The 21,492-nt window shown below is 35.7% G+C and overlaps 1 protein-coding gene across 5 annotated transcripts in view; it reads right to left on the reverse strand.

Annotated features, from left to right (window-relative positions):
• COL24A1 (collagen type XXIV alpha 1 chain) overlaps positions 1–21,492 on the reverse strand; it is a 392,145-nt gene that overhangs the window by 183,736 nt on the left and 186,917 nt on the right. For all 5 annotated transcript variants that reach the window (XM_069596518.1, XM_069596489.1, XM_069596509.1 and 2 more), the window contains 4 exons: positions 19,172–19,225; positions 17,932–17,976; positions 14,907–14,960; positions 8,314–8,358 (listed from right to left, as the gene is read on the reverse strand). In XM_069596518.1, coding sequence (XP_069452619.1) covers positions 8,314–8,358; positions 14,907–14,960; positions 17,932–17,976; positions 19,172–19,225 — 198 coding nt within the window. The remainder of the gene's footprint in view (positions 1–8,313; positions 8,359–14,906; positions 14,961–17,931; positions 17,977–19,171; positions 19,226–21,492) is intronic.

The raw sequence follows: 21,492 nt of genomic DNA on the forward strand, positions 1-21,492 counted from the left end.
GAAGCAGGATGATGTGGAGAAGTTAGTCATCACGTCTTTGTAATCTCAGGTCTGCTACTTTGCTATCTGACCTTGGACAAGTTTAACTTCTCTGAAATAAAAGTTTTCTTTTCTACAAAAAAGAATTATTATTTCCCAGGGTCTTGTAAGGATTAAAAGGTATAATGTATGGCAAATCACAAATTTTGAATAAATTGTAGCTATTTTTTTTATCATATTCAGGTAATCATCCTTCTTGTGATGGGATGTATCATGGATAGATATTTCATATAATTTTCCATTCTCTGAGAAAAATTACCATGCCCTGTGATGCAGGAGATATACACAGGTTTGCACTTGTGCTACAGGTATGTGCAGCTTGAAAGCAGAAGGGAGTAGAAGACATTTTTTAAGATAAACACATTGAGTTTACAGAGGCCCTACAGAAGGGCAATTATTAAATAATAGAATTTTACTTTGTTCTTTCTTGACTAAATGGTGCCATCAGCTTTGGCACTTTTCCTCAGGGAAAATGAGTCGTTTTTTATGATTTAAGTACGTTCAGTCCATAGGGTTGCAAAGGCATGACTGAGAACACACCATGTCCATTTAAAGCTACCATTTTCTTCTTAATGAAAGAAAGAATGGAACTCATTAAGTAAAATCAACTTGTATTAAGTCTGATAATAATTTTACAGTAATGCTACCAAAGCAGAAAAACTAACTACTATATCAGATGAGAGTTTGTGTTGAGGACTTCTAAAATATTTTCTTCCAGATCCTTCAAATCTTTAATAATTCCATTGTAAATACATTAAGTTACATTTCAGTACTTCTCAGAAACCAACAGTATTTGATAATACTTTATTTGCCAGCTTGAACTATGAGATTACATAGTAAAATTTTATTTTGTCCTTGTCTAAGCTTTTCTAACCACTGATTCACAAGGGATGCACTTTGAGGTTCCATTAAAAACTTCAAATAGCCAAAGCAATCTTGAGAAAGAAGAATGGAACTGGAAGAATCAACCTGCCTGACTTCAGGCTCTACTACAAAGTCATAGTCATCAAGACAGTATGGGACTGGTACAAAGACAGAAATATAGATCAATGGAACAAAATAGAAAGCCCAGAGATAACTCCACACACCTATGGACACCTTATCTTTGACAAAGGAGGCAAGAATATACAATGGAGAAAAGACAATCTCTTTAACAAATGGTGCTAGGAAAACTGGTCAACCACTTGTAAAAAAATGAAACTAGAATACTTTCTAAAACCATACACAAAAATAAACTCAAAATGGATTAAAGATCTAAACGTAAGACCAGAAACTATAAAACTCTTAGAGGAGAACATAGGCAAAACACTCTCTGACATAAATCACAGCAGGATCCTCTATGACCCACCTCCCAGAATATTAGAAATAAAAGCAAAACAAACAAATGGGACCTAATTAAAATTAAAAGCTTCTGCACAACAAAGGAAACTATAAGCAAGGTGAAAAGACAGCCTTCAGAATGGGAGAAAATAATAGCAAATGAAGCAACTGACAAACAACTGATCTCAAAAATATTCAAGCAACTCCTGCAGCTCTATTCCAGAAAAATAAAAGACCCAATCAAAAAATGGGCCAAAGAACTAAACAGACATTTCTCCAAAGAAGACATACAGACAAATGCATGAAAAGATGCTCAACATCACTCATTATCAGAGAAATGCAAATCAAAACCACAATGAGGTACCATTTCACGCCAGTCAGAATGGCTGCAATCCAAAAGTCTACAAGCAATAAATGCTGGAGAGGGTGTGGAGAAAAGGGAAGCCTCTTACATTGTTGGTGGGAATGCAAACTAGTACAGCCACTATGGAGAACAGTGTGGAGATGCCTTAAAAAACTGGAAATAGAACTGCCTTATGACCCAGCAATCCCACTGCTGGGCATACACACCGAGGAAACCAAAATTGAAAGAGACACGTGTACTCCAGTGTTCATCACAGCACTGTTTATAATAGCCAGGACATGGAAACAACCTAGATGTCCATCAGCAGGTGAATGGATAAGAAAGCTGTGGTACATATATACAATGGAGTATCACTCAGCCATTAAAAAGAATACATTTGAATGAGTTCTAATGAGTTGGATGAAACTGGAGCCTATTATACACAGTGAAGTAAGCCAGGAAGAAAAACACCAATACAGTATACTAACACATATATATGGAATTTAGAAAGATGGTAATGATAACCCTGTATGCGAGACAGCAAAAGAGACACAGATGTAGTGAACAGTCTTTTGGACTCTGTGGGAGAGGGCGAGGGTAGGATGATTTGGGAGAATGGCATTGAAACATGTATAATATCATATAAGAAATGAATCGCCAGTCCAGGTTCGATGTAGGATACAGGATGCTTGGGGCTGGTACATTGGGGTGACCCAGCGGAGAAGGAAATGGCAACCCACTCTGGTGTTCTTGCCTGGAGAATCCCAGGGACAGGGGAGCCTGGTGGGCTGCTGTCTATGGGGTCGCACAGAGTTGGACATGACTGAAGTGACTTAGCAGCAGCAGCAGCAGAGGGATGGTATGGGGAGGGAGGTGGAAGGGAGGTTCAGAATGTGGAACATGTATACCCGTGGCAGATTCATGTTGATGTATGGCAAAACCAATACAATATTGTAAAGTAATTAGCCTCCAATTAAAATAAATAAATTTATATTAAACAAACAAACAAACAATAAAGTTATTGCTAATATGAAAAAATAATTTTTAAAAGATTATAAATACCTATGCATATAAATATAAATAGATGTAATTTGGGGAATACAAAAAAAAAATGAAAATAGGACAAACTGATGATTGCTTGACACAGAGAAAAGAACCTCAGAACTGGAATTAGAAAATTCACATTTGCTTACTAGCTGTATGAAGTGAAACATATCAGATGACTTCAAAAATTTCAGTTTCCTCACTTAAAGAATGGCAACAAGATTTATCTTACAAGGATTGTTTCAAGATTAAATGAGATAATAGGCCTTCAAAAATTAGATTTCTTTTCATTTCTTCCTCTGACTCCACCTCTACGTGGACTTGAATGAATTAGTTATAATCCACCTTAGAATCAGCCATCAGAAGTTCTATGACACTAAAGGTTTTAGAATGAGAACTTGCTTTTGAGGATTATCCATGGCCTTTTCTCTTCTCTTCTGTTCATCAGTCATTTACTATTAAACACTAGCACATTAGAGGACAGGCAAAGAAACATAGAGGACACAGTAGATTGCTTATGAAATATTACTAAAATCAATAAATTAAAGAGTAAATGAGGTGAAATCAAATAGTTGGATTTTAACACATATAAAGAGAGTCTGTGGTCAGCCTATAGGACAACCATGAGAAGCTCTTCAAGTGAGCAGAAAAATGGCATGTAAATTTAATGCAATCAAGGTTACTTTATGAAAAAAATTCCAAATTCTATCTTTAAAATAACAGACTAGAAAAAGATCTGGAGAGTGACTGCTGATCATTTTCCAAAGACAAACTAGTTTCCTGTTTTTGAAAAATGCCCACATAGTATCATCAATAATAAAGAAAAAATAAGAAGTTATCCCACTCCTAAAGAAGGCTGTAGAGCCACTGACTAAAATGTTTAGTTTTAGTTCTATTTGTTTCAACTCCAGAAAGACATAATGAACTGGAGGATAGCCAGAGAAAAGAAGCCAAATTGGCAGGTAAGGGAAGAATAGAAAACATTACGATTCTTAGAAGAGAGTCATAGATTCTTAGGACTGGAATTATCCTTAGACATCATATATACTAATTCCTTATGCTTTCAGAATATTCCTGATGAATCATAACTAGCTGAGTTATCAAAAGTCTATCGCATGCTGGAGACTAACCAGAATCATTCCTTTTTGCTGCAGCATTTGTCCAAATATCACCTTAAATACATCTCAAACACATCCACTTATCTCCGCTGCCATCATCTGGCCCATCATTGTTCTTTTTCAATTAATCTAATGCAATAGCTTTCTAAACGGTTACCCTCTTACACTTCTGCTCCTCACAACCAAGCTCCAACTTCCCAATCCATTGCTACAGAGGGATCTTAAAAAAATTAAATCATGTCATTGGCTTACTTAGAATACTTCAGTGATTTTCCATCTACTTTAGGATCAATTCCAAAATAATAAACACAGCCCTGAGTGCTTGGCTCCTGCCTCCCTCACTGCTACCACCTAATATTGCTTTTTCTTTGGCTCACCAAGTCTATCCACACCGGCTTTCTTCAGTTCCTTTAAAGTTAAATGCTTTCCCACATAGAACCATAAATATAAGAATAACCACCACCACAACCATTACAGCTAACATTTTATCATGTTTTCACTATGTGACCAGCTCTGCGCTAAATGCTTTAAGTGCATTATATGTGTGGGAAGTATGTTATATTGCACATTCCAGGAACAGTTTTTCTCCCCACTCTTCCACAGCCAACTCATACCATTCTTTATGGTCACAGATCATATGGTATTTCCTCAGAAAAGTCTTCTCTCATCTCCAGATCTAAATTTGGCAACTGTCACAGTCCCTTAAAATTTTCCTCTATAGAATGTATCACAGTTATGATTATATAATTTTATGATATGATTTTTAATGTCTGTCTAACCTCTAATAGACTATAAATTTCATGAAGGCAAGGATCAAATGTTCAATAAATATTCCTGAATAAAATATCTGCTGAATCATTCAAATCTAAGAATGACATGTTCAATCACTCTATGGAAGAATCTGAGTGTTAGAAATCCTATTAAAATATTCTTGTCTACAAAGAAAGAATTCTTGTTCCTTATAATGCCTATGTCTTATAATGTCTGTTCCCTTATAAGGACTGTATACTATTTTAATTCTATTCTCTTGACCAATACTGAAAAAGTATATTGTCTTCCCTTTTGTAGCTCTTCAAATACTTTCAGCCTGGAGAGTTAAAGATGTGAGATAATTCCAGATTTATTCATAACAAAAAGTTAGAATGCAGAGGACAAGGAGGTATCTTTCAAAATTAGAGACTTATTTAGGGCATATCTATAGAAATTAATTCTTTGCCTATAGTAAATAAATGTAACACATATACAGACATGTAATATAGATGGGACCACTCTGTTTGGCACTCTCTATCACAAACTGGGTTCTAATTTGTATAAATCTAGAAAGAAACAAAACTGGAGGAGATCCAATTAAATGACCATTCAGAAGGTTTGGGAAAAGTAATTAGCTATGCAATTACAACTAACCTTGCTGCTGCTGCTGCTAAGTTGCTTCAGTCGTGTCTGACTCTGTGCGACCCCATAGATGGCAGCCCACCAGACTCCCCCGTCCCTGGGATCCTCCAGGCAAGAACACTGGAGTGGATTGCCATTTCCTTCTCCAATGCATGAAAGTGAAATGTGAAAGTGAAATCATTCAGTCGTGTCTGATTCTTAGTGACCCCATGGACTGCAGCCTGCCAGGATCCTCCATCCATGGGATTTTCCAGGCAGGAGTACTGGAATGGGGTGCCACTGCCTTCTCCTTAGATATCCTCAAATTACTAGACTGACATTGTGAAGTACAACTGTATTTTCCCACATCTCTTAAGAATTTTACTGAACTTTGGATTAGATGAACTATATTTCTAAGATTTTGAAGTTAATACAAAAAAAAAGTTGGGAATTACCAAGAACCATAAATAATTCTTTAGGCATTTTATATATCAGTTCAGTTTCAGTTCAGTTCAGTCGCTCAGTCGTGTCCGACTCTTTGTGACCCTATGAATCGCAGCACGCCAGGCCTCCCTGTCCATCACCAACTCCCGGAGTTCACTCATACTCATGTCCATTGAGTCGGTGATGCCATCCAGCCATCTCATCCTAGGTCGTCCCCTTCTCCTCCTGCCCCCAATCCCTCCCAGCATCAGAGTCTTTCCCAATGAGTCAACTCTTCGCATGAGGTGGCCAAAGTTCTGGAGTTTCAGCTTCAGCATCAGTCCTTCCAATAAACACCCAGGACTGATTTCCTTTAGAATGGACTGGTTGGATCTCCTTGCAGTCCAAGGGACTCTCACGAATCTTCTCCAACACCACAGTTCAAAAGCATCAATTCTTTGGCACTCAGCTTTCTTCACAGTCCAACTCTCACATCCATACATGGAATGGAAAAACCATAGTCTTGACTAGATGAACCTTTGCTGGCAAAGTAATATCTCTGCTTTTTAATATGCTGTCTAGGTTGGTCATAACTTTTCTTCCAAGGAGTAAGCGTCTTTTAATTTCATGGCTGCAGTCACCATCTGCAGTGATTTTGGAGCCCCCCAAAATAAAAGTCTGACACTGTTTCCACTGTTTCCCCATCTATTTCCCATGAAGTGATGGGACCAGATGCCATGATCTTCGTTTTCTGAATGTTGAGCTTTAAGCCAACTTTTTCACTCTCCTCTTTCACTTTCATCAAGAGGCTTTTTAGTTCTCTTCACTTTCTGCCATAAGGGTGGTGTCATCTGCATATCTGAGGTTATTGATATTTCTCCTATATGTTAATTCAATATAGCCACTAAAGTTTTTCAAAACACTTTATATCCCATCCTTAATGAGAAGATGGAATCTCAAAGTTGGAAAAGTCCTTTTGTTTCATAACTTATTTGATAACTAAACTGCCCTATAAAATCTAGGCCAAGTGGCTTTCCACTAACATTAAAATATCCCCAGCTTTGTTAACTAACTAGATCAAATCATTATATACACTTTATCTTAAATTTCATTAGTCAATTAAACCTCAATAAAGCTGGGAAAAAAGTCCCCAGCAAGGTATAAAGCTTTGAATTTTGAGCTCTGAGTTTCTTTGAACAGATTACTTACTGTGCTTCAGTTTATTCATTTCAAAAATCAGAATAACAAAATGTGCCTTTAAAAATTGTTTCAGAATCAAATGAATGCCACAATATAAAATATCATTTAGCATTATCCCTGGCACATAGTGAATAATCCATAATTGTTAATTTCCCTCCAATAACAGAAATCTACCACCTGCCAAGATAGTCCATTTCCTCTTTTGATACCACTGGTGATAGGTTCCTATACTATGTGGAACCAGCCCAACATTTTAAACTAAATAAAACTTAGAAGTCTGATACATGTTATCTGAAGAAAATATGTTTTTCATTGGTATTTTAAGTTTAGCTATAAATTCTAGTTTATATATTTTTATGCAATTTGTCACCCAGAAATGCAGAATTTCATTTTTTTAATTGAATTTTTAAAAATCTGAATGACAAGGAAATACCAATCACATCCATTTTTGATGAGGTGCCTTAAATAATTGAATTGATATAAATACTCCATTGAAATTTCCCTTTTTGGTTAAAAAAAGGAACAAAATATTCGCCTTCTAGCAGCTCAAGATTAAATGGTATAACAATGATCTTTTAAGACTAAGTGATCATCTCCTTATTTTTAATAATAATTCATGATAAAAATTAAGAGTATCAAAATGTATTGTTGTTTTACTATCAGACTAGAAAATATATTTAATTATTTAAGCTTACAAAACAATTTTTTAGACAATTTTATCTTTATGTTATAAGATAGGTTACAGAACATTGTATTTGCTCATCTAACATACTAAATAAATATTGATATTAAACAGTATCACTTTTTTTGTGACAACCCAGTGCACACAATATATAAATTCACTTGCCTCTTATTAATTTAACTTACCATTTTATATGTTATGTAGGTTCATTTCTTAGAGAATATTATAGTTGGCTTTTCCCATAGCAAAGAAAAAAAAATTACCCCTAATATATCTGTTTCAAAAACAACATGAGCTGCCTATTTCTACAATAATGTTAATTTAAACAAGTTAAACTTTTTGAGAAAAGAAATTATGTCTTTCATTGAATTGTCTCACAGTTAATGCCAACCTTCCAAATATAAAGAAAACATTTTCCACCTATTATAATATTTAATGGCTTGAAAATTTGTAGCTTTTTAATCATGAAAAATGTTACAATCAAATGTCGCTTGAAATGATTGGAACTAAAGGTAAAGACCCAATATTAGAAACAAAAAGGTTCCTGAGATCACAAATGTAATTAATATTGGATGAAAATAGTATCTGTGTTTTCCCTCATTTCTTTTTTGTATAGTAGGTTTTATTTGCCACATAACAAATGACTTTATATTTATAGTGGATGAATATTTTGCATTCTGAAGTTTATAAGCATAGATCATGGCTAACATGATTCCTAAAAATGCTCATGAGAGGATTTAAAACATGAAAATAAGAGCATAAAATAAGCTTACTGTTTCGCCAATCTTCCCAATATTTCCTTGATCTCCTACTTCTCCCTGTTAATAAAGAATATAAAGTTGAAAAAACCATTAATTTTCAAATAAGAATACTCTCAACATTGCTCCTGTTTTCATTTTAATGTAGTTTATCAAAACTCTGTTACAGTATTTGTGTGGGATACAGTCTTCGCTCTCTTTTCATTCAAATACTAGTAACCTGTTTTCTTAAATTACATTCTTCTATATCTGAATTTTAATCCCTTTTAAAATTCTTTTACAAATAAAATTTAAAAAATAAAATATCTACTGAGGTATACTCTATAAAAGGTAGAGTGGTAGGTGCTGTAGAAGATATTAACACGAGTGAAAATTAAGCCCTTGTCCACAGGGACCCTCTTTGCTTCAGTAGATAAAGGATCTCATGACTTTGAGCAGAACAAGCAAACAGAACAGAACCCACAGGAAGTAGCAAAGGAGTTCATAGGAGCAGCACCCTGTGGGTGGGTGCAGCTAGAGCTGACTTCACTGCAGAAGTAACATGTGTTCATAACTTTAACCACAATTCTGCCATCTGTAAAACTCTAAAAAACCAAAGTTTTTCACAACACACTTGGTGGCAAACTTGACCTAACCTGTGTTTATTTGGTAGCAACGCTTTTGCCTGACCCAAGTTATATAAAGTTAGTTTGATTACTTTGAACATCCCTACATTTCACCACAGAAATACCAATGTGTCTAATTATGGTTTTGCTATCCCATAGCCTACTGGCAGTGTTAAGATATAGTACATATACCATACTACCTTATCAGAAAAACAAATGACCCAATTAAAAAATGGGCAGAAGACCTAAACAAACATTTCTCCAAAGAAGACATACAGGTGGCCAATAAACCTGTGAAAAAATGCTCAACATCTTTCATTATTAAAGAAATGCAAATCAAAACCATCTCACATTGATCAGAACAGCCATCATCAAAAAATCTACAAAAAATCTACAAAAATCTACATCATCAAAAAATCTACAAACAGATGATGGAGAAAAGAGAACCCTCTTACACTGTTGATGGAAATGTAAACTGATATAGCCTCTATGGAGAAGAGTATGGAGATTCCTTAAAATACTAGCAATAAAATTACCATATGACCCAGCAATCCCACAACTGAGAATATGCCTTGAGAAAATTGCATTTCAAAAAGACACACATACCCCAATATTCACTGCAGCACTAATTACAATAGCTAGGACACGGAAGAAACCCAGATGTTCAACCACTGACAGAGGAATGGATAAACAAGTTGTGGTATTACACATATATACAACTGGATACTACTCAGTCATACAAAGGAACAAATTGAGTCAGTTCCAGTGAGGCAGGTGAGCCTAGAACTTATTATAGAGTGAAATAAGTCAGAAAGAGAAAAACAGTGTATATTAACACATATATATGGAATGCAGAAAAATGGTACTGATGACCCCTATTTACAGGGCAAGAGTAGAGATGCAGACATAGAGAACAGACTTGTAGACACAGTGGGGGAAGAAGAGGGTGGGATGAACTGAGAGAGTAGCACTGAAGCATATACCTTACTATATGTCAAACAGAGAGCTAGTTGAAGTTGCTCGATAACACAGGTAGCTCAACTCAGTGCTCTGTGATAACCTAGAGAAGTGGGATCAGGTGGGGCTGGGAGGGAGGTTTATATTTATGTATGTATGTATAAATGATGTAAGCATATTTATGGAGGATTCATGTTGTATGGCAGAAATCAATACAAAATTGTAAGCAATTACCGTCCAGTTAAAAATAAATTGATAAAAATCCAAACATCAGTTGCTTCAAATAATAAATTATGAAACTGTATTTCTTAACTGTATTTCAAACTGTATGAGTTGGGCCCTGGATGGCTTTTACACTGGTCATGAGAAAGGATCACTTTCAGTGGTGAGGAATGGCATGAGCAAAGCCCCAACAAAAGCACAGACTAGTGAAAAGCAGGTTAGGGTGCTACGTATAATTAATCTGACAAGAACGCACATTTTATTTATACCGGAGAAAGGAGATTAAACGATTACCTGCTATCTGAAAAGTAATAATTATTTTGCAGTGTGGGACAGTTACACTCACCAAACAATATGGTAGTTACTCATGATATATAGCTACTCAGCACTTGAAATTAACTGGTCTCAACTGAAGTGTGATATAAATATAATATACACACTGTATTTCAAAGACTTTGTACAAAAATCTCATTAATAACTTTAATACTGATAACATGTTGAAATGATAATATTTTTATATCTTGGGTTACATAAAATATATTACTAAAATTAATCTCTCCTATTTCTTTCCACCTTTTTATTGCAGCTCTACATCTGTAATTCATATTTTATACTCTATTGGATGGTGGTGATTTTCAGTACTGAAACCTAATACTACTATAGGTAATCAGTTTGAAATAAGCTTTCAAAGACTACAAAAACTTGCTTTTCTATTTCCATATACATTCAGATAAATAGCAAATAAAGCATTGTATAAATAAATAAAGCATTGAAGAAAGCATTGTAGTAGTATGCTGAAAATTCTAGTTTTTAAGAGTTCATTAGATGGCTTTTATAGAAAATTTGTGGCAGGACTTTATATTTATATATACAATATATATGTGTGTATGTATATGTGTGTGCATTTGAGTCACTTCTAATGAGGTGGATGAACCTAGAGCCTATTATGCAGAGTGAAGTTAAGTCAGAAAGAGAAAGATAAATATCATATACTAATGCTTATATATGGAATCTAGAAAGATGGTATGGAATAATTTATTTGCAGGGCAGCAAGAAATACACAGAAATGTACAAAAAAGATCTTCGCGACCCAGATAATCATGATGGTGTGATCACTCATCTAGAGCCAGGCATCCTGGAATGTGAAGTCAAGAGGGCCTTAGAAAGCATCACTACGAACAAAGCTAGTGGAGGTGATGGAATTCCAGTTGAGCTATTTCAAATCCTGAAAGATGATGCTGTGAAAGTGCTGCACTCAATATGCCAGCAAATTTGGAAAACTCAGCAGTGGCCACAGGACTGGAAAAACTCAGTTTTCATTCCAGTCCCAAAGAAAGGCAATGCCAAAGAATGCTTAAACTCCCGCACAATTGCACTCATCTCACAGGCTAGTAAAGTAATGCTCAAAATTCTCCAAGCCAGGCTTCAGCAATATGTGAACTGTGAACTTCCTGATGTTCAAGCTGATTTTAGAAAAGGCAGAGGAACCAGAGATCTAATTGCCAACATCCACTGGATCATCAAAAAAGCAAGAGAGTTCCAGAAAAACATCTATTTCTGCTTTATTGACTAGGCCAAAGCCTTTGACTGTGTGCATCACAATAAACTGTGGAAAATTCTGAGATGGGAATACCAGACCACCTGACCTGCCTCTTGAGAAATTTGTATGCAGGTCAGGAAGCAACAGGTAGAACTGGACATGGAACAACAGACTGGTTCCAACTAGGAAAAGGAGTACGTCAGGGCTGTATATTGTCACCCTGCTTATTTAACTTCTATGCAAAGTACATCATGAGAAACACTGGGCTGGAAGAAACACAAGCTGGAATCAAGATTGCCAGGAGAAAAATCAATAACCTCAGATATGCAGATGACACCACCCTTATGGCAGAAAATGAAGAAGAACTAAACAGCCTCTTGATGAAAGTGAAAGAGGAGAGTGAAAAAGTTGGCTTAAAGCTCAACATTCAGAAAACGAAGATCATGGCATCTGGCTCCTTCACTTCATGGGAAATAGATGGGGAAACAGTGGAAACAGTGTCAGACTCTATTTTTTGGGGCTCCAGAATCACTGCAGATGGTGACTGCAGCCATGAAATTAAAAGACACTCCTTGGAAGAAAAGTTATGACCAACCTAGATAGCATATTGAAAAGCAGAGACATTACTTTCCCAACTAAAGTCCATCTAGTCAAGGCCATGGTTTTTCTAGTAGTCATGTATGGATGTGAGAGTTGGACTGTGAAGAAGTCTGAGCGCCAAAGAGTTGATGCTTTTGAACTGTGGTGTTGGAGAAGACTCTTGAGAGTCCCTTGGACTGCAAGGAGATCCAACCAGTCCATTCTGAAGGAGATAAGCCCTGGGATTTCTTTGGAAGGAATGATGCTAAAGCTGAAACTCCAGTACTTTGGCCACCTCATGCAAAGAGTTGACTCATTGGAAAAGACTCTGATGCTGGGAGGGATTTGGGGCAGGAGAAGAAGGGGACGACTGAGGATGAGATGGCTGGATGGCATCACTGACTCGATGGACGTGAATCTGAGTGAACTCTGGGAGTTGGTGATGGACAGGGAGGTGTGGCGTGCTGTGATTCATGGGTTCGCAAAGAGTTGGACACGACTGAGTGACTGAACTAAATGGAGAAACAGACAAAGAGAACAGACTTATGAACACAGGGAGGGGGAGGAGAAGGTGACATGTAAGGAGAGAGTAATGTGGAAACTTGCATTACCATATGTAAAATAGATAGCCAATGGGAATTTGCTGTTTGTCTCAGAAAACTCAAGCAACAGCTCTGTATCAACCTAGAAGGGTGGGAGCGGGAGGGCAATGGGAAGGAGGTTCAAGAGGGAGGGGACATATGTATACCTATGGCTGATCCATGTTGAGGTTTGACAGAAAAACAACAAAATTCTGTAAAGCAGTTATCCTTCAAGTAAAAAATAAATTAATTAAAAATAAATAAATTAATTAATTTATCCCACTAGAAAAAAAAATAGTTCATTAGACAGCTTTTATAGAAAATTTGTGGCAGGATTTGATTTTATATTTATATACACAATATATACATGTGTATATATATGTGTATGCATATATAGATATAATTTTTTAAAAAAACCTCTCCTACTTAATGGTCCTCTCAAATTCCAATTAGGGAGATGAACCCTTTGTGATACATAATCTTAAGGGAGGTCTGTGTTAACAGGCAGAAAGCAAAAGTTGCTTGCAGATTACCTACATTCCTGCTTCAGTTTTCAGACAGCCTGAATGTAGGAGTTGAGTTGTCTTTGAGGATGCAAAGAGAGAGAGGAATAATTCCTCCAGGCCTATGGAGAGAACAGAGATCCTAGGGTTCTGTGAAAGGTGGTGGCTCTTAACAGTCTCCAAAGTGCTCCCCCAGAGTTCCAGATTCCCCCAAGGGAGTGCCAGGTCTAGGAAATAGCTATATGATATTCCAAAGAAGAAACTGTAGGAACAAGTATGAGGATTGATCAGTAAAGAACTTCCTTCACTTCCTAGGTAACACGGATGCCACCCAGATGCTGATGTAACTCCAGGGAGGAGGCAGGATGTCAGTAATGACTGAGATTAGTTTCCTGCCAGTTTGACTGGATGGTAGCTCATGGTGAATTTTCTAGTTGCTTGGTAGTACAGGGATTAATTACAGTAAAGAGAACTAAGACTTCTATTTATAAATACCATGCATCTATTTTCTGGGAGTTCTTCTATGTAACTTGAGAGTCAGGTATAGATAAATCCCACACATGCTGACACAGTAAAATATATTTTAGCTCATATTTATTATTGGCCTCAAAGAGTGTTGTTTGTTTTTCCCTTAATCTCCAGTATAATAAAAATGAAGAGTTTAATATAAATAATGAGCTCTGAACTCCAGATTTAAGAAATTAAGCAATAAATCTGTGATACAATTCAATTTTTAATTAAATTTTAAATTTGTACTGATCACCAATTCTCATAAGTTAGTTTCTTTCAGACCTTACTTAATGCTATACATGAAAAACCACTGCATTACTTTGTATTTGTTGGATAAAACTTCAACACAAAGCAAAAAAGTTGGTTGGTAGTACCTTTTTTAAATGTCATAAAATCTTAAAAGTACCCAATGATGATCCAGAGTATGTACTTAGACTCACTGTATCCTTTCAGTTAAAGGACCCAGACTTAGTGAAGATACACAGACACATTTTTTAAATGTAGATTTAAACATTATAGATTTTTAACTTGTAGCTTTCTACCAGTGGAACAGATTTAAGAAATAAAGTTATAGTTTATTATCCTATGCACATGCATGCTAAGTCGCTTCAGCTGTGTCCGACTCATTGCCACCCTGTGGACTGTAGCCTGCCAGAATCCTCTGTCCATGGGATTCTTCAGCAAGAATACTTGAGTGGGTTGCCATGCTCTCCTCCAGGGGATCTTCCTGACCCAGGGATCGAATCTGCATCTCCTGCTGCTCCTGCCTTGCAGATGGATTCTTTACCACTGGGCCACTGGGGAAGCCTGTTATTGTCCTATATATAACCACAAATCTTAATATTTCTTTATTAAAATGCACATCTAATTACAGACATACACAAAGTCATAGTCATAGATATTTACAGACATATCTAGATATAGATAAAGATATAAAGACATACAGTATTTCAAATGCTATTTGAACCAGCTTTAACATATAACTGGTTCCCTCAATTAAGGGGGTTGAATAAAATCTTTGATATGTGTTCATTTTATATTGTTCTGAAAGTCATAAATTTATCTTTTGTAAATTATAATATGTAACTGGTAAGAAAATCAGTTGCTTTACCTTCAAGCCTTCTGGTCCTGGTTCACCGGCATACCCCTTTGGACCTGGTTTTCCCTTAGAAGGGAACAGGGGAAAAAAAGATAAGTTTAATCCTTCTTCTTTCAGAAAGTTTGCTAATTTATGAAATTCAGACTATCCTATGAGATGAAACACTTCAAAATTACTTGATAAATGCATTTTATCAAACTGAGCCATTCATTCTACCATGTCTGTCTACTTGCCATGCACTGTTTTAGGAACTGAGGATTGAGGAATGCAGTAAATATACTTGCCTTTAGGGCTTCCCTGATAGCTCAGTTGGTAAAGAATCTGCCTGCAATGCAGGAGACTCCAGTTTGATTCCTGGGCCAGGAAGATCCGCTGGAGAAGGGATAGGCTACCACTCCAGTATTCCTGGGCTTCCCTGGGGGCTCAGCTGGTAAAAAATCTGCCCACAGTATAGGAGACCTGAGTTCAATCCCTGGATTGGGAGGATCACTGGAGAAGGGAAAGGCTACCCACTCCAGTATTCTGGCCTGGAGAATTCCGTGGACTGTACAGTCCATGGAGTCACAAAGAGTGGAACACGACTAAGTGGCTTTCACTTTCACTTTTATAGAGCTTACATTCTATGGAGGATGACATAATTTAAAAAAAAATAAGTAAAATACACGGTATACTAGGTAGTGGCAAACTTGAAGAACATCAAATTAAGCAGGACAGGAGATATAAACTGTTGCGGCAGTTTCTTTAAAATTTTGGTAAGACTAACCAAAAAGACCCCAATGAGAAGGTGGCAATAGAGTAAAGACTTTTTAAAAGGGAAAAGTTATATGGATACTTGGGGGAAGAGCATTCTAAGAGAGGCAAAGAGCAGTATAAAGGCCCTGAGGCAAGAATGTAGCTAGACAGCATAAGAGAGGAGATCAGTAAGAAGATGAGGGATGAAAAGGGAATAGGGGAGAGGAAGCCAGGTCATGAGGGCCTGGAGATTATAGTAAGGGCTTTGGTTTTAACGAAGCAAGACAGGAAGCCTTAGCAAGCTTTGAGAAGTGCCAGGATCTGTGTCTTCACAGGATCACTCTGATGTCAGAGCAGAAGCAGGGAGTCCAAAGAGGAGTCATCTGCAATAATCCATGTGAGCGATGACAGTGGCATAAGCAGGATGGTAACAGAGGAGGTGGGCTTCCCTCGCGGCTAGTTCAGTGGTAAAGAATCCACCTCCCAATGCAGGAGATGCAGGTTTGATCCCTGAGTTGGGAATATTCCCTGGAGAAGAAAATAGCAATCCACTCCAGTATTCTTGCATGGGAAATTCCTTGAACAGAGGAGACTGGTGGGCTACGTTCCATTGGGTTGCAAAAGAGTCTACATGACTTAGTGCCTAAAACAACATCAGAGGAGGCTGTGGAAAGTGGTAAGATTCTGTATATAGTTTGAAAGTAGAGCTTCCAGGAATTGTGGGCAGGTCATGTGCAGAATGTGAGAGAAAGAGTCAAGAATGAATTCAAGAAAGAGTTCATTCATTTTTAATCTGTGTAAAGGACAAATGAAACGAGGTAGACTGTGGGAGAACAAGTTTGAAGGGTAAATTAAAGGCTCAGTTTTGGACATTTCCATTTGATAGTTTTCTTAGACCTCTAAGGGGAGGGATCTTGTGGTACTTAATACAAGTACGGAGTTTAAGGGTAGAAGGTTCTGATCTAAACGTATAATTTTGGAAATCACTAGCATTTGATGGCATTTAAATCCATAAGAATGGACCAGTTCATCCAGGCAGTAAGTGTATAAAGAAAAGAGAAGTCTACAAATCAATCCAAAGGGCACCCTAAAATTTAGAAGAGATGCGTGGTCATGAGGGAGGTAAGGAATATGGAATATTAGAATCAATGAACTGAAATTTCTATTGGGACTGTTGGATTGGGCCACAAGAGAGAATGCAACAGAAAAAAAGGAGGTGATGGTTGGGGAATGAAAAGTTTAAAATTAAAAATTAAGAGGTTTCTGTAACTGGAATGATAAGGTCAAGGGTTTGTCCATAGCAGTAAGTAGCTGAAGGATATAAGAGGATGAGATCCTTGGAGGAGAGAAAGCCAATATCCTGGAGTAATCTATAGGACGTGGTTTCTAATATCAAATAACTGATGTCTGATTACACAAGATTTGATTAAGGAGATCATTATATCTCATCCAGTGATGAACATCATACATTATGATCTTCTCAAGAAAAAATGAGAGGTATTTCCTGCGAGACTAATAATGACTTAAAATATATGTGTTGTACACACCTTAATTATTTTATGATACTGTAAACTTTCATCATGTATCCCCAAATTCTTAAAAAATTCATTTTTAGAACATGAAAGCAAGTAATTCATATATTACCACACAATATTATCTGAAAAAATAGTTGGCCAGGGAATATCTTATTTGCCTTCCATAAATTTACTAACAAACTCAGAAAATAGAAATTTCCAAAGTATCACTAAATACTTAATGTATTTAGGTTCGTATGACATTTTGAGAAACTTGATAAATAACTTGCACAAATTACTAAGACCATGAGACTGGATGAACTGAAGGAATAAGTAAATATACAGTAGGTGTAATATCATTTAAAATATCCCTGGGAATTTTCAGTTGTAGGGCTTCCCTGGTAGCTCAGTTGGTAAAGAATACTGCAATGTAGGAGACTGGGGTTCAATCCCTGGGTTAGGAAGATCCCTGGAGAAGAAAACAGCAACCCACTCCAATATTCTTGCCGGGGAAATCCCATGGACAGAAGAGCCTGATGGGCTCTAGTCCATGGTGTCACAAATATGTAGTAGGCATGATACAATTTAAAATATCCTTGGAAAATTTTAGTTACAATACTATTTTATTTGAGGGGGTTGTATGGCTATAGACCATGGAGACCACTTCATAAACCACTATAGTTTGTTTTCATCTTTGCCCTTTGCTATAAACAAACTTTGGTGTTATTAAAAAACACAAAACCATTGTTTTAAGAGAAGCATTCTTTGAAAATTATTTATGTGGTACCTACTCTTGGCCCCAGTTCTCCAAAGGATCCGGTTGGTCCTTCTTCTCCCTTAACAAAGATCAGAACATGTCATGACCTCATGAGATGGGTATTTAAAAATGTAAACCCTTATTCCATTTATTCTGAAGTCTGAAGCTCTTTCTGAAATGTAATAAAAATAATTCTGTGATTTTCTTATATTTTAGAACTATGTCACCCCATAACATTTAAATTTTTTGTCTGATGACCCCATATCAAATTAAGAAGGATATGTACTTTTGGATTAGTTTTAAATTGGTAGATGATATAAGATAAACATAGAAAATTGAGAGTAGATAAGAGTGAAAGTGATTAGGGCATTGGAAAAATCAGCATTAGGAATCACTGAGATTGTGAAATGAGGACAGACTTGACTTTCTTGGACTCTATATCTCTGATATAAATAGATGGATTTCAGTACAAATTGTTTTATTAAAAATTATTGGTACAGAATCTGTTTGCTCTCGGCACATTCTGATTCTTAATTATTCAACAAATGTTTTTGAGTCTCAGTTCTTTCTTAAGCCTTAGAGATAAAGATATATCAGATCCTATACAAATGGAGCTCAATGTTTAGAGTTTCCTTATATTTAATTTGCAGATCCAACATTTTTGAGATCAAATCAGCTACAATGTCATAAAATATAAAATCTTGTGCATTCTTCTAAGGATTAAATATTGTATGGGTAGACAAAACAGAGAAACATAAAACAAATAATTTTTATACTTTATTCTATAAGAAAATTAAAATAATAAATATATTGATTCTATTTAACATATTTGCTAAACATACTGATTTTTTAAATCTTAAACAGTTCATATTTACCACATCTGAACACTTACAGACCTCTTAAATGATATATTTATTTAAAAACATTTTACTCAGTCCATAATTCAATTAAAAATAATTTATGGGTTGGAAATATAAAATAGACACAAATGGTAAATGTAAATTCTAGTCCATATGAGGGAGATTATGGTCTCAGATTCTTCAGCCATTTTGTAGAGACCACTTCATAAATCACTTAGTGAATTCAGAACATTAAAATGATTCCAAATTCCATCCCATAACTGCCAATACAAAACGGTAACTTGAAATCCTCAATGGCAAAAAATTGTCCATCTAATGCAGTTTTCTTTGAGCCAAAACTAAAGTCCCATAAAAAATAAAATAGAAAAATCTGAATTTGAAGAATTGCTGACTGGATATTTATTTTCTCCATACCTGAGTTCCTTTGAGACCAGGAGGTCCAGAAGGCCCTCTGTTTCCAATGAATCCCTGTAAAAGTAATACAAGGACACAAAGTAACATTTTTAGCTCTGTTAATACTTTTTCATTAGGCATTAGTCTCAGATGTGTAATAATATTTGATACCAATCATTTCTCATTGGGAAATTATCAAAATGATTTAGAGGATAGATAAGCAAAACACTGCATGTCATCCAAAAACTTGGAAAACATCTGATAAACTTTTTTTTAAACAATATGTTAATATTCATATAATCTGCTCAGTATGTCAACTCTTCAACCAGACCATTTTTCATAAAATGTACTAGAATTAAAGCAATAGGCCTAATTGTTAATCTGATACTTGTACAGTAAATACTGATGGATAATAGAGTGTCTACAAAGTCTGAAAACAGATGGAGAAGATATGTAGTGTTTTAACATCTGTTTAGAGACTAGCAAAGTCTGGAGCACGTTATTTATATGAAATGTTCTTCAACTTACTTCCTTTCTTGATACAAGCTAGTAAAAAAGAGAGAACAACTTACGGAAGAAAGTAACTATCTGAACACAATCATCAATTTTAAGATTAAAATACATCTTTTGTTCATCTAAATGCATGCTATTAAAAGTCAAATGCTCTTTGAATAACAATTCATCCAGTAACTAAAACAAAAATCTTCCTATTTTGGCAAACATTATATATCTTTTATTTAACATGGCAACATTTTTCTTGTTTTGTTCTGTTCCTCTAACTAGGCAATAAGCCAGAGCTTTAAGTAAGTCTTTTTTAAAAGCTACATTTTGTATTATTGCTTTTAGTAAGCTTATAACCATTAAAGGTTTAGTCTTATTTTTAGCTGTAACAATAACTATGCCAAATAGTAGATCTACCTACATGACTGGTTTTTGGTTTGGAATGGAGCAGAGTGATAGACTGCATGAGAATCTTTCCTTCATGATATATCCTGGCTTATAATTGCTGTGTTCTAAACACAATCAAAAAATGAAAAACTGTTCAAGCTTAAAAGTTTGTAATATATTATCACAGACTTATTTTGTACATAAGCACTATTTAAGAAACTGCATGAGTTTAGGCAATAACCTAGCTGTTTTGCTCAGCTTTCTTATTTTTAATAGGAAGAGATGGATTATTGAAATGAACATATACTGTTCTATATATTCATCTTTTTTTCAGGCAAAAGCATCCCAATTTTGCTTAATGAAGCAGTCTGTCCTCATGTAGTTTGAGGGGAGGTGTCTGTACCCTTGACTAAATTTAAGGATGGATATGCGACAAGGACCTAAATCAGCATAATCCACATGCCTAGAAACAGTGGTTGGTTCAGTAATGAGCCAGAAACCCAAGTTAGCCCAACTAAAGAAATTTTTGGCTTAGAGTGGAACAACTGGGAAGACAGAATAGCATTAAGGATGATGTAAACCTAAACAGAAGGAAACCAAGAAGGGGAGAGAATCTGAGAATGAAACCAGTGAATAAATGAAGTGATTGGGTTTTAGGATATCTTTGGGGGTCTGGGTATAGCTGTGTTTGAATTCCTAAATTTCTCATATACAATCATATTTTAGTTGAGTTTTCTTTATTTACAATAAAAAAATCCTGACTGATACTGTGACTTCTAACTCTTAATATCTAAAATGGTCTTCTAGAACTCTAAGGTTTTAATGTTCAGACTAAAGGTCAGAATGTTGTGATATTTAAATTCCATCACAGGATAGCTAATGTTTAGTTATTTATTCATATGTTCATTTTTTCAACAGACATTTTATTAATTTTCTACTATGTGCAAGGTCTAATAAAAAGCGTAATAGTAGTCCTGAACCATACAAATATGAATAATATAGAGTCTTTATTCTCAATGAATTAATAATTTACTATGGGAGAAGGCAATTTAAAATAAAAACTAGAGTAAGAGTTGTAATGGAATAGAAGTATTAGCAAAGTGGAAAAGGGGACTTAGATGAAGGAGAAAAAACTTTTTTGGGAGGATCATAAATTTTTTAGGATGTGCAAACAACTTTGTATTGAATTACAATTGGTTAATAAAAACATGTATCTAAAAATAAGTTCACACCAAAAACTTACCAACAAGTGTGCGGTCTCAAAAGGCATTGATGAAGATACATTTTACGTTGGAGAATATATTTAAAAAACTTAGCTCCAAACCCAGAAGAGGGGCTAAGTGATCCAAGAGAACTCAATTTTGCTATTCTCTCACTGCAGCTATTTAGCCTGTGAAAGTGGCACCCCTGATGAAAACCCCCCAAAAAACCCTTTCAGGGAGGCAAATAAGCCC

The sequence above is a fragment of the Ovis canadensis genome, chromosome 1, assembly GCF_042477335.2.
Source record: "Ovis canadensis isolate MfBH-ARS-UI-01 breed Bighorn chromosome 1, ARS-UI_OviCan_v2, whole genome shotgun sequence".
NCBI lineage: Eukaryota > Metazoa > Chordata > Mammalia > Artiodactyla > Bovidae > Ovis > Ovis canadensis.